General features: G+C 41.1%; 1 protein-coding gene across 3 annotated transcripts in view; it reads left to right on the top strand.

The window, feature by feature from the left end:
- LOC139448726 (uncharacterized) overlaps positions 1–15547 on the top strand; it is a 28841-nt gene extending 13294 nt beyond the window's left edge. For all 3 annotated transcript variants that reach the window (XM_071230277.1, XM_071230280.1, XM_071230271.1), the window contains exons 8-11: positions 7506–7585; positions 10386–10539; positions 12604–12711; positions 13421–15547. In XM_071230277.1, coding sequence (XP_071086378.1) covers positions 7506–7585; positions 10386–10539; positions 12604–12711; positions 13421–13669 — 591 coding nt within the window. In that variant the 3' untranslated portion in view covers positions 13670–15547. The remainder of the gene's footprint in view (positions 1–7505; positions 7586–10385; positions 10540–12603; positions 12712–13420) is intronic.
- Positions 15548–16911: the final 1364 nt, after the last annotated feature.

The raw sequence follows: 16911 nt of genomic DNA, 5'->3' as shown, positions 1-16911 counted from the left end.
GTGGATATTTTAAAAGTGAGGAAAGACACCAGGACTTAAATCCAACTTCATAGCTTGGATTATGTAACATCACGAATGGTAGAATCCGCTATTGTATTGAGATTAGATATTTTCTTTTTAAACCATGAGTCGTTCTTGTGGCCGGCAAATTTCTTTTATTTCCAAGGTCTGAAACATAATTCTTTTTTTTTCAAGAATGTTCATGGACAACTTATAATTTTCAATAAGATCCCATGTCAAAGATGGGAATAGTGTGAACCGAGTGAACTTTGTATCTCAATGGCACTGATAGCTGAAAGTTCCCCATGGCAGGCAGGTGATGTGAAGGTCGCGTGGTCACACGATTCCGTGTGTCACTCTGTCACTCTGACCCTGGGATATACACGCATGTGAGAGTGGATGTGTCACGATTGTCTTACATGATAATGTCTATCTCTCTTACAAGACAAATGGCAATCGGATATTTTCACAATCTAATCAGCATAGTGTGTTTCCTGCTGCCCAGCATACGTCGGATCATTCTTGTTAAGAGTGAAAGTATAGAGTTAGTGAGTGAGTGTGTATGGTTTTACGCCGCTTTTAGCAATATTCCAGCAATATCACGGCGGGGGACACCAGAAATGGGCTTCAAACATTGTACCCATGTCGGGAATCGAACCCGGGTCTTCGGCGTGATGAGCGCATCACTTTAACCACTAGGCTACCCGACCGCCCCTGTAAGTAAAGATTGGCAGGTCACGGAGCAGCAGCAGTTTGAAATAGTCACGGATTTTCAAGTTTAAGAGCGTTCGGGTCACTACACACAAGGAATTTATTTTCAAAAGCCGCGAAACTCTACAAATCATAGGATAACAGTTTCAGAATTGCTACTTTGTTGAAATACTGCCCCAGCCTCCCCAAGACGGTGACAAAATCATAATCTCGGCGAAGAGTTTTGAAAGCTTTAACTAGTGACAACGACGGGATATGGGTAATCTTTCCTAGGACAGTAAATGTGTCAGTCTTGGGTGCATATTTCGTCGAGAAGAAGAAACAAATTCTGAAACTATTTTTAAAACAATGATTTGAAGGAATCTGATTTGTATTATTCTAACATGCTCCTCTCATGGCAATTAAAAAGAGAATGTAAATTACATGTCGACATCATGAATAAAATATTTTAATGTATACTATAAAAATGGACTCCACTTTGTTGAAACATGTAGATTTTGAAATTCGGGGTTCTGTGTTGAAATTTCTTCAGAAATGATGCATTCACGTTTCCAAAGCAAGCAAAGTCCTGGTTGACTAAATACCTGTAGCCAAACTCACTTACTTTTCCTACACCTATTTTACACCAGAGTCAACCTAACGATTGCATCAAGGGAGGGCAGCATCAAGGGTGTGACCGGATTGATGGCGTGTAATCGTTCCCCAATGTTGTTGATCACTGCTCATGCTATCAACCATCGGTTTCCCTCGCCCATATTTGACAATTTAAGTGCCGCCGTGATAGAGGTGAATATTGAGTCAGCGTAAAAGATTATCCAGTCACCCATTCACGCATTACTATGCCAACGTTGTAAGCCAACGTTGTACGCCAACGTTTTACGCTAAATATTAACAAAACTCAGCAGACATTTTAACCGCTCAATTCACATTTACGACACAGTATGAAAGTTGGATTAATGCGGCTTCTGACTACAAAAATATTGAGAAAATAGAAGAATACGCGCTCTACTCAGCATATTTCTTGTGCACGAAATTTTCTGTCTTGCTTCGTAATGTATCATATGTGTGTCCCTTTGTTATCATACCGATATAACCATACCACATCAAACTAGGAGATAACATTTATATCACCTAACTATGATAGAAGATAACGTGTATCACATCACCCAGACAGATATGTATTTGTAGCCCACATTCTCTAAAACGATAGCATCTTGCACTGATTCACTTGACGATGTGACATTGAACTCGTTCAAGGACAGAAGGGCGTTTGACCTACTCACTTCACACGATCCATCCCCGTGGAGACAGAGGCTGAATGAATCGAGGTTCATGCTCGGTGACTTGGTTGATTGCGTGTCATCGTTTGTCATGATACCAATCACGTGATTGCCTGGTCCAGACTCGATTATGTACAGGTTGCCTTATAGCGGTTGAATACTACCGAGCGCATCGCCTGGGAGTTTGGCTATTTTGAAATGAAAGCAGGTCCGAATCTGTATCACAAGACCAGACCGTGCTAAATGCGTTAGCATTTTTAATTCATGATGTTAAAACATGGTAGTTCCTGATGTTAAAATATGCTTCTTCCTGATGCAAAATATGATCATTCAAGATATCAAAATATGGTCCTTCATGATGTTAAAATATGGTCCTTCTTGATGTTAAAATATGGTCCTTCTTGATGTTAAAATATGGTCCTTCTTGATGTTAAAATATGGCCCTCGGTGAATGCAGTCTTCTGAATATAAAGTGATCCAGTTTGTCTATTTAATACAGTTTACAATCACTCAAGGAAAAATTAATTCAGCATGGCTGTTTGAGAATCCAAATATGCTCATTCTTATGAACGGAATCTGATTAAGTTTGGTTGACGTCATCGTATCCAAGTTGCGTAGATCGATGCCTATGATGTCAATCACCAGATTGTCAGGTCCACCCTCGACTACTTACAGATTGCTGTCATATAGTTGGAATATTGCTGAGTACGGCGTTAAACAACAAACAAACAAGCAAACAAAGAAAAGAAATCGTAACTATAAGTTCGCTTTGAGTCTGATTCGTGCGAAAGGAAGCTGAAAAAATCCAGTCCAATTAACCGGAAACTTTGTTAGATATAGGAGCGATGGAGTTTGGTAACGAATGGTGCCAGGATATTTAGCATAAGAGGATTCAGACAACCTGGATAACCGACGGTGAAACGCAGATTGATTATTTCGCTCAAATAGCGATGTGCATGCACGTGTATATGACTGCTTGTACCAGCCCGGACGTGTGCCGGTTTCATAGTGCTAGCTCACTCAGACACCTCATACTGACTCCATGCCGACCAGTCCTTGCTTTAGTCCCTTTAGTCCGAGCGCCAGGCACGGTAACAACATGTACCATCTATCTTTTGGTATGCCCAGACCAGTTAATCAAATCACTTTATTTCTCCGGATAGACGCGCCATCCACTACTCCGCCACAGAGGAGGTTAAAGAAATATGACGTCACTGTAACGTCAACAGGGTGTGAAGTTTACATAATTTCCCAAATCTGCCTCCATATTATGACAATGTCTAATTTTCTTTCGCATTTTACAGGACTGAGCAATGGCAGCACTTTTTAAGTATTTACGATATTCGACTGGCAGTAGATTGAAATAAATTAATGGTTGTATATTTAAATATTTAAATTTTATTTGGCACTGAAGTCTTAAACGAAGGTTGTCTAATTTATTTTTGGCTACTGTTAAAGTATTACATCCGTCAGATAATAGTTTGTTCTCGTGATGTTTTTAGTCGCCAGAAATAATACTTCGCCATAAATGTTCCCTTTTCTTTAAGCTACAAACTGGAACAATGATTTAACGCCCTTTTACACAGCACCATGTCAACAGGTATATGCACATACGTCTCTCATAATGGAATGAGTGAGTGAGTGATTATGGTTTTACGCCACTTTTAGCAATATTCCAGCAATATCACGGCGGGGGACACCAGAAATGGGCTTCACACATTGTACCCATGTCGGGAATCGAACCCAGGTCTTCGGCGTGACGAGCGAACGCTTTAACCACTAGGCTACCCGACCGCCCCCTCTCATATGGAAACTGTACACTGCAATAAATACAATTTTTTTAAAAATGCGGTCCATATTTTATTAAAGAAAATAATGGAATAATGTTATGACAATGTTATGGATACGGTTTAGTAAACATCTATTTTGCTGAATATGAATATCAGACACAAATGGTAAAATAATATCAGCTCATGCCACATGTAAAAATCTTCTCACAATAGACGATAGTATATACTGCTTTGTTAACCGTTATAATATCGATAGTCATTTTCATGTATTGCAGTCTGACTGATGTATAAGCGCAAAGCTTGTGTAACAGATGCGTATGGCAGATTCCGAACTCGTTTGCCAGGTGTTGCCAGGTGACATTGACAGACGCTTTATGCAGGTGCATCTGAACATGTTTATTATCGATAATGATATTGATTTGCGACTGAACAGATTTACGCCCGTGCGACATACTCATTAATACCAAGGTGAAAGGATCGATTTCAATGTACATGCATTTACCTTATCAGTACCCCGAGAAGTATACACATCTCTCATATTGATGCAGAATAAAGAATTCTTCTGTTTTTATTTCTTCTCATCATGTTTTCAAAATATTCATTATTAGTTTCAAAATGTGAAGGATGTAGTACGTTTTCTTTCTGATGGTTAGGCAACACCTTAATAAGGTCGATCACCCCGATTTGTTGAACTATTTCTCTGGTCCCTAGAAGTACGGAGTTCGACTGTGTGACCAAAATTCTGTTCCACAAAGCGATCGTAGCGCTATGGTGATTGTAACTTAGATACTTTAACGTCGACTTACGATCGCTTTGTGGAACGGGGCCCAGAGCGGGATCAAACCTTATGACCCGCGTACACTCTAAATGGTTAAAGCGTAACCCCGACATGGGTAAACCTTGTGAAGCTTAATTGTGATGTCCCCCGCCGTGATATTGGTAGAAGAGTGCTAAAAGCGGCGTAAAAGCATACCCGGGATATTTGAATGATGGTATTTATTCTTTCACAGATGGTCCTTTATGGTGTACGTTGGATAGTCGGTCATGATTTTGACACAGTCATAATGTCTGACACATTGCACTTCATAATGTCTGACACATTGCACTTCATAATGTCTGACACATTGCCCTTCATATTGTTTGACAACTTGCACTTCATAATGTCTGACACATTGCACTTCATAATGTCTGACACATTGCCCTTCATAATGTCTGACACATTGCACTTCATTATGTCTGACACATTGCACTTCATAATGTCTGACAAATTGCCTTTCATAATGTCTGACAAATTGCTCTTCATTGTGACAAATGATTGAAATTTATGTTATTTGATTAGATGTTCTTCTGTTAGTTTTTAGAGATTTTGACAGCCGTTGATGATATTTGATCGATGGTATTTTACAGCTGGTTCTTGATGTTAAAATATGATCCTTCATGATGTTAAAATATGGTCCTTCATGATGTTAAAATATGGTCTTTCAGGACATTAAAATATGGTCCCTCGTGATGTTCAAAAATGGTCCTTCATGATGTTAAACTATGGTCCTTCCTGATATTTCAATATTGGCCCTTATGATGTTAAAATATGGTCCTTCATGATGTAAACGCCTTCATGGCATTCACGGATGGGCCTTCATTATGTTTGCTGGACAGGCCTTAACAGTGTCTGACAGGTGGTCGTTCATTGTGTTTGCTAGACAGGTTTTCATGGTGTCTTAAAGGTGGTCGTTCATTATGTTTGCTGGACAAACCATAATGGTGTCTGACAGGTGGTCGTTCATTGTGTTTGCTGAACAGGTCTTCATGGTGTCTGGCAGGTGGTCGTTCATTATGTTTGCTGGACAGGTCTTCATGGTGTCTGAGAGGTGGTCGTTCATTGTATTTGATGAACAGGTCTTCATGGTGTCTGACAGGTGGTCGTTCATTATGTTTGCTGGATAGGTCTTCGTGGTGTCTGACAGGTGGTCGTTCATTGTATTTGATGAACAGGTCTTCATGGTGTCTGACAGTTGGTCGTTCAATATGTTTGCAGGACAGGTCTTCATGGTGTCTGACAGGTGGTCGTTTATTATGTTTGCTGAACAGGTCTTCGTTGTGTCTGACAGGTGGCCGTTCAATATGTTTGTTGGACAGGCCTTCATGGTGTCTGACATGCGGCCGTTCAATATGTTTGCTGGACAGGACTTCATGGTGTCTGACAGGTGGTCGTTCATTATGTTTGCTGGACAGGACTTCATGGTGTCTGACAGGTGGTCGTTCATTGTGTTTGCTAGACAGGTTTTCATGGTGTCTTAAAGGTGGTCGTTCATTATGTTTGCTGGTTAGGTCTTCGTGGTGTCTGACAGGATGTCGTTCATTATGTTTGCTGGACAAACCATAATGGTGTCTGACAGGTGGTCGTTCATTGTGTTTGCTGAACAGGTCTTCATGGTGTCTGGCAGGTGGTCGTTCATTATGTTTGCTGGACAGGTCTATATGGTGTCTGAGAGGTGGTCGTTCATTATGTTTGCTGGATAGGTCTTCGTGGTGTCTGACAGGTGGTCGTTCATTATACTTGGCGGATATCGTGATATTTGACAGAATATTCATCACGAAAATGTGCTGGCATTTTATGTGACTGAATAAAAGTTAATTCAGTTTCTGTGTGAAGGTGGACCTTTCAATTCAGTGAGTGAGTGAGTGAGTTTTTTGCAATTTTCCGAATATATAACAGTGATGGACACCAGAACACAATAATGTATCCATGTGAGGAATCGAACCCGGGTCTTCAGCGTGACGAACGAACGCTTTAACCACTAGGCGACCTCGCCGCCTTTCATTCACTTCAGAGTGACAAAACACTCTCCACGAGACTGTATAACAAGAGGGATAACTTCATCCTTCTCATAGTCACTTTTCCCGTTATTTCGAGCAATGTTCCTGCAGATCAAGCCGGTGTCTACTTTTGAGGTACACTCGAGCATGCTCTTTCTTCCAAGATTTCAAGAGCGTCAGACTCTTGCTCCAAAGTTGTTTGATCAAGGTTACAACATTCAAGGCATCCGTAAAGCTTTCAAAAGGTTTCATGGTAAACAGGTGGATGACATTTTCAAATTTGACGCATCAGTGACCAAAGTAATGACCAATGGATTTCTCTATTTTGACCTGTACTATGTGTCCCCATGTTCTACAGGGGAACAATTGGCATACCTTCTGAAGTGCTTCTGGTTGCCACGGGTAGGACAGGAGACGCTCACCTTCTAGCGAACACCTGGTGTCATCATTATTTGATAGAGATTCATAAACACATGTTCATGATATAGTCGCAACTGTACAATCGATTCTGCTTTTAGCAGAGATTTCTGATAAATATGGAAATGGTTTTGTCGCTTTTATGTTTTCCTAAAATACGATATGGGATTTAAAATATGTAAACCAGTGCCAGAAAATGTAATCATAATTCAAGCTTGTAATACGTGCATGTACCACAGACCGATGATGTTCACAGTTGCGACTCGTGTCTGTGATTCTCAGGTTACACTTTACCCGTTCTCGTGGGTTTTACCAAAGCGGTAACGTCCACGACCTGTGACGTCACATTCCTCTGAAATTAAGATGGCACACGTGATATAACTGTTCAGAGCGGCGTAAAACACAACTCCTTCTCTTACATATAAGGAGCAATACGACATGATTAATCAATTGATTTATCGCAAACTGATTCTTTCGAAATGTTATTCAGGGTCGAAGGTCAACTGGAACTCAAGTTCAACCAATGGATGACGAGGATGAAAAGTTGGATAACAGCAATATTGTAAATAAGTAAGTTGCGAAGTTCCTCGTCAGTGAATAAACTATTTGAAAAAACACATATTTGCAAATAAGTATCACGTACGATACTATTTGTAAGACATCATGCCAGAAAGTGTCCATGAACCTAAGCTTCTACCTTGTGTATTCCCCACTGCCGCTTGAGTGTATAAAACTGCTAGATATGTCTTAAATGGACATGCTCTTAAAACATCACGAATATTCTAAAAATGTAGAAAAATATATTGGATCATCTCAGATGATTCAGAAGATATTTGGTACAAACCATTTCCAACAAAAAAAACGTTGTTATGTTTTAGCGTTTATTCTAACGGACACCTTGTCTCATCATGTTTTCTTCAACGACGTTTTCAAATTTAAAGTTCCAAAATAGTACTGCGCCTGGTACTATCGTTGTTTCATTATACGTTTCTGGGTATTCCCCTTACTGGTATTCAGTGAGTGAGTTGGGTTTAACGCCGCTTTTAACAGTATTCCAGTTATATCGCGGCGTGTCAGCTTAATGTGGGAGGAAAGCCCGAAGTGGTGAAGGTATTAGACGATTTCCACTTCGGTGAAACCCACGAGCACGGGTATGGTCCTGACAAATTTAGAAACATAATCGAGGCGAACCGGGATTCGAACCCACAATCATAGGTTTCTGGCGTGTCCAAGGGACGCAACTCTTCACAGCGAATCGCGGCGTCTTGAACGACTGGGCCACCCGTGCCCCTACTGATGTTTAGAACTATATAGGTATATATGGAGGTTAACACTTTTTACTCTCTGAACACTAAACACGATCTCAGGGAGCCAGGACTAAATTTACAGTTGGTATGTTGTATACCCAGCTGTGATAGTGATTAGTCTCACCTGGCATCATCACTAATTCATACTGATTCATAAACACGTGATTATGATTCAGTCAAAATTGTAGAAAGGACTATGCTTTTACCAGAAATGTCTTATGATTAATAACAACATGGAAATGGTTTTGTCCCTTTTATTTCAAAACTGTATGGTTCGTATTATCAAGATTACGATCAATTTGCTTCCTTCTGAAACAGTTGTGGACACTTCATTTGAAATCCATTGTCTAGGGAGCACAGTTGCCATGAAGGTTTCTCAAATTTACCATACCTGTAACATCATGGTACTTTTAAACAGCACATTCGTGGATTGTTCTTACATGTTTGACATATTGTTTTAATTTGTTAGGTTACTATATTGTCCGAACAAAGTTAGGTGCACATAGTAAAAGCGTATTTCTGTTTACAATGTTTCAAAATGAATTAGCATTGTATATTTTTATGTTCTTTTGAAGTAACGGAACTTGTTGTCCAAATGTAGGCCAATATGCACAAAATGATATCCCTCTGCTGTAACCTCTTCCATGGAGATGCACAGTGAGTCGTTAGCGTCATCAGTGGCTTGAGAAATGAAATGAAACTAAACTATATTCATGTACGCATATATTTCCAAACTTGCCCATGCCTTTCTTGTCCAGTGTTTTGCCATGTATCCCGTAGGCCTTCTGATCCCCTTGTTTGTACTGAGCACTGTCAATCACGCACCAGATCTGTCAAACATTATAAACATTTATTCGTAAGCATCGTTTATATTATGTATGTATTTTTAACTGCATTTTCAATTTCAGACTTGAGTCGCGTGAATCATATCAAAGGAAGTCAAAGAAAATGGTATTGACGGACAAATTTATATAGCTTTTGTTAACATTGTCATGTTTATGTTGCGATGAATCCATGTTGTTTGGTTTTTGTTGTCAAATAGAGGCTGTCAACCAACTGTGTTTATCTCAAATGTTTCAAATGCTTTGCAGGTGATGAACGAACAATAAACCACCATACTTTGACAGAATAATAATAACAATTCGTTCCTTCTTCCTATCGAAACAATAACCTTGATTTATCATGTAGACCAACGTAACTGTGCACACTTCCCCGTACAGATTCCTAGGAGTGAGTGAGTGTGAGTGACTGAGTTGGGTTTTACGCCGCTTTTAACAGTATTCCAGTTATATCACGGCGTGTCAGCTTAATATGGGAGGAAAGCCCGAAGTGATGCAGGTCTCAGACGTTTACCACTTCGGTAAAACCCACGAGCAAAGGTATGGTGCTGACAAACCCGGAAACATAATTGGGGCGAACCGGGATTCGAACCCACAATCATAGGTTTCTGGCTTGCCCAAGGGACGCAACTCTGCACAGCGAATCGCGGCGCCTTACACGACTGGGCCACCCGTGCCCCCACAGATTCCTAGGAAGACAGTTCCGACTATCCCATGCTTGTCGAAAGAGGCGACTTAAGAATATTGGGTGTTCAGGTTCAGTGACTTGGCTGATGGTATGTCCGAGCGTCGTTGGTCGACTCCCATGCATTCAGTCAAAGGTCAAGACCGAATCCCACATTTGCCCTGCTAATGTTCAGCATTGCCAAATCCGTGCTCGATGGTGTCACTTAAGTGATAAAACGTCAGCGACCTGCATCACTTCGTGTATACGTCATATCATAACTGAAAGACTGTTCAAAGTGACCTTAAACTGAAACTCACTCCCTCAATCTGGGCAGGACGGGCTGCCATGATATAGCTGCAACAAAGCTGACTTTTGGTAAAACAATATTCATTGTCACTTGTACATATTCTGTATTTATGTCAAATGTTTATACCAGGACATTTCTTCTTACATGGCTCTGTATGTACCTTTTATGACAAATAATGCCTCGGTATAAGTGTTTTACGTACCTGAAGCAAGGAGGAACAAATCTAAGAACTGCATTATTTTCCTTGCAGTGAGCTGTACGAGAAGAGGACGATCTTGCAGGACTCCCTGCCCCTAACTCACTTGGACGCAAGGGTAGAGAGGGTGTACACTGTCGGCTGCTTTGACCTCTTCCATCACGGCCATGTGAAACTGATGCAAAGGATGAGGAAACTTGGGAAACAGGTGAGGGACGTTGTTTGGTAGGGATGTCCACTATTGCACTTCAGTTGATTACGATATTATAACAGCGTCAGTGAACCGCTAAGGTTAACCAAGAAATCCTGAATCCAGAACAGTGTTGGAAGCTGACAGGAAGTCTAGATAGGTAGCCCACCGCACTTGGCAAGAAAAATGAGACGGAAGTCAGGTTGAAATAGGCTTCGAGTCGCCATCGTGTCTCACTTAGATGGTTATAGACATCCTTCTAGACACTGTCTCACCCCGACACTCCCCGAACGGCCAAGCGTGCCTTGTACTCGAATTAAGCTGGCTGCCGATGTTTGCTGTTAAAATCTGGCCATGATAGCTCTCGATATTTTACCAGCGCTTCAATCATTTCCTGCCACTGACAAATACTGCAACTCTTCCCCTTCAAGTTTGAACGCAGTAAACATTTTCGTTAAACTTAACAATTTCAAAGAGAAGTATTACCTATCACACTCTCTTCAAAGAACAAAAAATACTTGCTACCCGCATTTAATTAGCAAAACTGCATTTGTTTATTGATCCAATCAACTGCCTCGGGAAAAAAACATTTACAATGAATTATCTTTGTCCCTGACCTCAAGATTAAACTCAACCTTATCAATCTGAGTGAGTCTGGTTTTACGACGCTTTTAGCAAATATTCCAGCAATATCTCGGAGGAGAACAACAGAGATGTCCTTCAAACACTGTATCTATGTGAGGAATCGAACCCGGACGAGCGAACGATTTAACCACAATGCTACCATTCAGAAAGCAGAAAGCAGAAAAGACAGCGGATTGTGATTAGTGAACACTTTAATGGGAAAATAACAAAATCATGGCAAGGGTTTCTTTATGGCGGGTACTACGTTAGATCAGTACACGCTGACGCTTTTCGATTCATATATATTTTTATAACTGTTTTTGTCCCAATGGAATCTATTTCATGCACATAAGACGCAAGTCAAGTCATAAAAGGCCTCGCTGCTGATAACATCTGGCCAACGACAGCACTCGGCATTTTACTCGCGCTCCAAGCATTTGCTGCCACTGATAATCACAAGAAATAATCCGCTGAAAGGCACAATCGTAGTGACAGTTATATAAATAGATCACGGAAAATCAGTGATGACACCAGGTATTTTGTTGTAAGCATTGGTAGCACCCGCCAGTCACAATTCGCATAAAAAAGTAAGTCACTTTTTAATATTTGGTATTTATAAAAGAAATAATTACTGAATGCCAAATATCAGGACTATGCTATGATAGATACATTTAAGAAAAGTCACTCATGTATTTTATTCTTTAGCTTTCAAAGGTGTTTGTGAACAATCAATGCTTTAGTGTTTGTTGATGACTGTTACCATGATAATACCCCGGTGAATATCGAAAGATGCAGTGAAATAATTAGTATGTATATGTTTTGCCTTGTAGCAAACACTTTGCAAAAAGTCTATTCATTACCTATTGCATTGGTAGCATTGTTACTCGTACATGTAATCTGAATGTATGTAATATATATGGCTCCAATGACTTGCGTGTCCCAAAACCGACAACAACGTATGTGTTTAGTAAATGCTTGAACATGTTGTAAGGAAAGGATACAAGTTTGGAGCAATGATGAAGTTATGTAAGCTTCATATGCAGCAAGGAAATATTTCAGGATGTGACCGAACATCTGTTTCGGGTTTCCAATATAAGAGTAACCAGTAACTGCATGATCGCACATAGCAGATGGTTCAAGATAATGTTTGAATGGTTTGCATTTGTAGAGAAGCTTGAAGTCTGTGTCATGTATTTTCCCTGCTAATTCACTTGGCTACCAGATCAATGTATTGGGGTATGTGGAGCATGACTGGCCACATTTCAGTCACTGTGTATAGTTCCTAAGATAGTGATCGTGGATACGAAATCGAAATTCATTCTGATAATGATTCTTAGTTCGTCAGCACCGTACTGGGATTGTGGGTTTCACTTGAGCGGGAAACAGTTGGTTTTGACAATCAAACTAACACCTCGTTCTTGTCAATGAAGAAGACACAATATACTCGTCTGTCAACAGGTTGTTGTCGGGGTCCACGACAGTCGAAGTATATGTACGCTGAAGAAGAGGGTTCCTATTGACAGCACTCACACGAGGATGATGAATGTCAAACAATATGCTGACGTGGTAAGAACATGGTCCCAGTAATTAGTATTTCGTTTGTTGATTAACGCCCCCAGCAGCATCCAGCCATATAACACCCGCAATAATTTAGCCTGTATCGAGCTGTATCAGACACACTAGTGAGTGATATTTGGAGCATCGGGGTACGATGACACACACTCAACCAGGTCACTGAGCCTAACGTCCCTTAAAGATCCGGGTCAGAATTGGCCTTCGGCAACCCGTGCTTGTCGTAAGAGACGACTAACGGGATCGGGTGGTCAGGCTCGCTGACTTGGTTGATGTCATCGTATTATACAGACCGCCGCCACGTAGCTGGAATATTGCTGAGTGCGATGCAGCAAAGAAAGAAGGAAAGAAACATTGAGCCTGACCTCCCGATCCGGATGCTTTGCTCTTACTACGCGCTTTCCTCTTACTGACAGGTTACTGGGGACCTATTCTAACCCGGAATCTCAACGGGGAAATCATCCTTAGTGGCTTAGTAGCCACAGCCAGTTAATACGGTTGGAATTCGAAACTGTAATCACTACTGTTTTCTGCTTACTCAAATTATTGTGGCATCCTACAAGTTAACAACAACCTCCTTATTATCGCTGTTTTATTCATGGCACGATGTATGGACCAAGGTGGGAAGAGGCATACTCTGAGCATTATACGTCAGATTCTAGAAGTCTCTCAGTAAAGTTTAACCCTTTGCTCTTCAACACAGGTATTCTGTGTTGCTGGCACGGATCCCACCCCTTACATCCGCGCAATCTTCGACAACAAAACCGAGAGTGCCCTCTACGTCCGCGGTGACGACATGCAGAACTTCCCTGCCCGTGAGCTGTGTGAGAAGCTGATGACCATCAAGTTCCTGCCCTACACAGAAGGAGTGTCGAGCACCAAGCTCAGGAAGGAATACTGTAACTCTTCTCAGTGGGACTCGAGATTTGAGGACCTCAACCTTTTCTACTGATCTGATCTTTGCAGGACCTCCGCTTCTTGCCAACCAATAACATTATCGTAACATACACTTGTTGAGGTGCCAGTGTTACAGTTTGCACACACTTCATTGTAAAACTCTGGAACGATGCTAAACTTATTTTGAATAAGTATTAGTTGTTTCAAAATAACATTTAAACATCATTCAGCCTTATATGGTTATGATGTTTCCAAGTTTCATTCGAATAGCTATAGGATGTAGGTAACCCTCTCTTTCGAAGCAAGACCTTTGGGAGTGGTATTAGTGTCGTAATACTCAACCATTCATCTCTCATTATTTCAAATGCATAGTCTGACTCTGTAGTTTATCCTCGTTACTGGCGCATGGGCTGTGCTTAGTGCGAGTTTTCCGAGAGCAGGAGTAGAAACGGTAACTAATTCTGGCCTTATTCATTGAGTCTTGGAGCTTTCTGGGTGGTCTGCTTCTTAGCTATCCCTACTAGAATACCCACTGGACGGCATTAAACCCTACAACAAAAAATAACCTCGTAGTCTGCTACTGAATAAATTATCAAAGGGATCATGACACCTCGCTAGTCCCTAGTCCTGTTTTGTAAGACATAAAACATAACTCGAATTTTTATTCTTGTTTTTGTCTGATACACAAACTTTTAATATTTCAACTTTCATTGTACGCAATCACTGTTACAACTAGGCCAGACAAAACTGACTTTTCTAATTAACCACAAAACAAAATAACAGAGTAAGCATTAGTTCCTGTTCACCGGGACCTTATAATGTCCCAAACACCTAGTCCAAATGGATGACGATGCCTTTATGTCAACTGATAAAACAATGAGAACCCACTTTTTTACATGTTTGAAGTGGAATATGTTATTTCGGAGCAGGCGAAGGAAAGTGTAATACATGTTCCGTGTTTTATATTTCACTATTCAAAATGACCGAAAAGCAATATATGTATACACCAGAATCATTTCTTATTTTGTGCTTGTTTAGATTCAGACCAGTAGGCATTGTTAAATAGGAATATTAAAATTGAACATTTCTTCCTGAAGTCAAAAGCAATTTGGTATCTGAAATAGTTAAGCATAAATTATAGTGTACTTGTAAATTATGGTTGCTTGGGGATTATTACATCCGATTATTTGTTATATTTAAAACGTTATATGACTGACGGTTGAATTTACTTCTCCACAGAGGAAGCACCTATGCCTAGTGTACAAGAGTGGCAGTGTGTATCTTAATGTGTACGAGACAGAGCTGTCATTATGTGTACATTCAGGCACCATACGTGATCAATGTCAAGGCCACGTAAAATGGAATGGAAAATGTATTTTGCACTCCTAAACATACCCTCACAACAGCGAAAGCCATATATTTATATTCACGTGTTAAATCTGTGGTGGGTGTGACAAAATGTTTGGCATTGACAAAATATGCTAATGTCACTCGTCAGGTAGGAGAACAGTACGAATCACTTTGTCAGAAACAGAATAAACGAATCACAACTAAGGGTGAAGGTGTTGAACCCATCCTGTCCAAGGACTTTGGATCTCGTGGCAATCTCTTCGTAAGATCAAAATAGATCCAAATTAAAATAAGATTAAATTAAGGAGTTTAATTCATTTCAGTCATTCTGTCTAAAATCCAGTCTTCCAATCCAATTTTATTTAAGCAGTATGTACATTGACTGAAAATGTCAGTCACTATGTATATTAACTGAATGAATCACTCAATATACATATTGACTGACATATTTAGTCACTATACACATTGTCTAATTATGTGTATTGACTTATATATATTCATATCAGTATCAATGATATGTTTTATAGCGGCATCTTGTTTTCGGTACTCATTGACTTTGTATTTTCTCGTAAATAAAATACACTAGAAAGGTTGTGATTGTTTTAGTGTTTATTTCAATTTAACATCTGACTGTTGTTTAAAACGGATAATGTGAGTTACGGATTATTTGACACATTGGCCAACAGATCGTGCGACACACTGCATGCTGGATCACGTGACCCACTCTCTTTTTGGACCATGTGATTCACTCAGTCATGGTCAGGACCGGTGGCTTGGTTGTTTGCGTGTAATGTACCCCGACGGCGTGTCCTCGTCGTGTAATGTACCCCGACGGCGTGTCCTCGTCGTGTAATGTACCCCGACGGCGTGTCCTCGTCGTGTAATGTACCCCGACGGCGTGTCCTCGTCGTGCAATGTACCCCGACGGCGTGTCCTCGTCGTGTAATGTACCCCGGCGGCGTGTCCTCGTCGTGCAATGTACCCCGACGGCGTGTTCTCGTCGTGCAATGTACCCCGACGGCGTGTCCTCGTCGTGTAATGTACCCCGACGGCGTGTCCTCGTCGTGCAATGTACCCCGACGGCGTGTCCTCGTCGTGCAATGTACCCCGACGGCGTGTCCTCGTCGTGCAATGTACCCCGACGGCGTGTCCTCGTCGTGTAATGTACCCCGACGGCGTGTCCTCGTCGTGTAATGTACCCCTACGGCGTGTCCTCGTCGTGCAATGTACCCCGACGGCGTGTCCTCGTCGTGCAATGTACCCCGACGGGGTGTCCTCGTCGTGCAATGTACCCCGACGGCGTGTCCTCGTCGTGTAATGTACCCCGACGGCGTGTTCTCGTCGTGCAATGTACCCCTACGGCGTGTCCTCGTCGTGTAATGTACCCCGGCGGCGTGTCCTCGTCGTAGCTCGGAATATCAGTTGCTGATTATGTGGCCCTGATTGACGTTGACGGAAACGCCTGTTTGCTCATCCCACAGATGCTCCACTGTGGCAACAGCAATATTGTATGTGCTGAGCTCTTAGGAAATCCGTACCAAATTGTGTGGGGGCGAATACGGTCATGCTGATAGAAGGCGCCCGGTGCTTTCAGAAATGTGCAACGCGAGGACGTAACATCTAAGTCAATAACGTTGAGGTAACATGAGCTCGTAATCTGTTACAGGTATTCGACGTAAACCAACAATCTGTGTCGCAGTGCACGTTTAGCAGAGATTTGTTTTATGCATATGGAAATGGTTTTGTGACTTTTATTTCCATGTGAAAAGTAATTTTTAGTTTCCCAGGAAATTGAATCATGCAAATGTCAAAGCTAATTGATAATAACACTATCCAAGACAATGAAATCGTTTTGTGACACTGAATCAGTAAAAACAGAAAATTAGTTTCATGTACTAGTGAAACATTGAATATGTTTCATCTACGAAATTAGATTACAAAGTAGAG

Source organism: Haliotis cracherodii, unplaced genomic scaffold (genome assembly GCF_022045235.1).
Source record: "Haliotis cracherodii isolate W230 unplaced genomic scaffold, xgHalCrac1.p SCAF_10, whole genome shotgun sequence".
Taxonomy (NCBI): Eukaryota; Metazoa; Mollusca; class Gastropoda; order Lepetellida; family Haliotidae; genus Haliotis; species Haliotis cracherodii.
The sequence above is the reverse complement of the archived record's forward strand: the minus strand, read 5'-3'. Positions and strand labels throughout refer to the sequence as shown.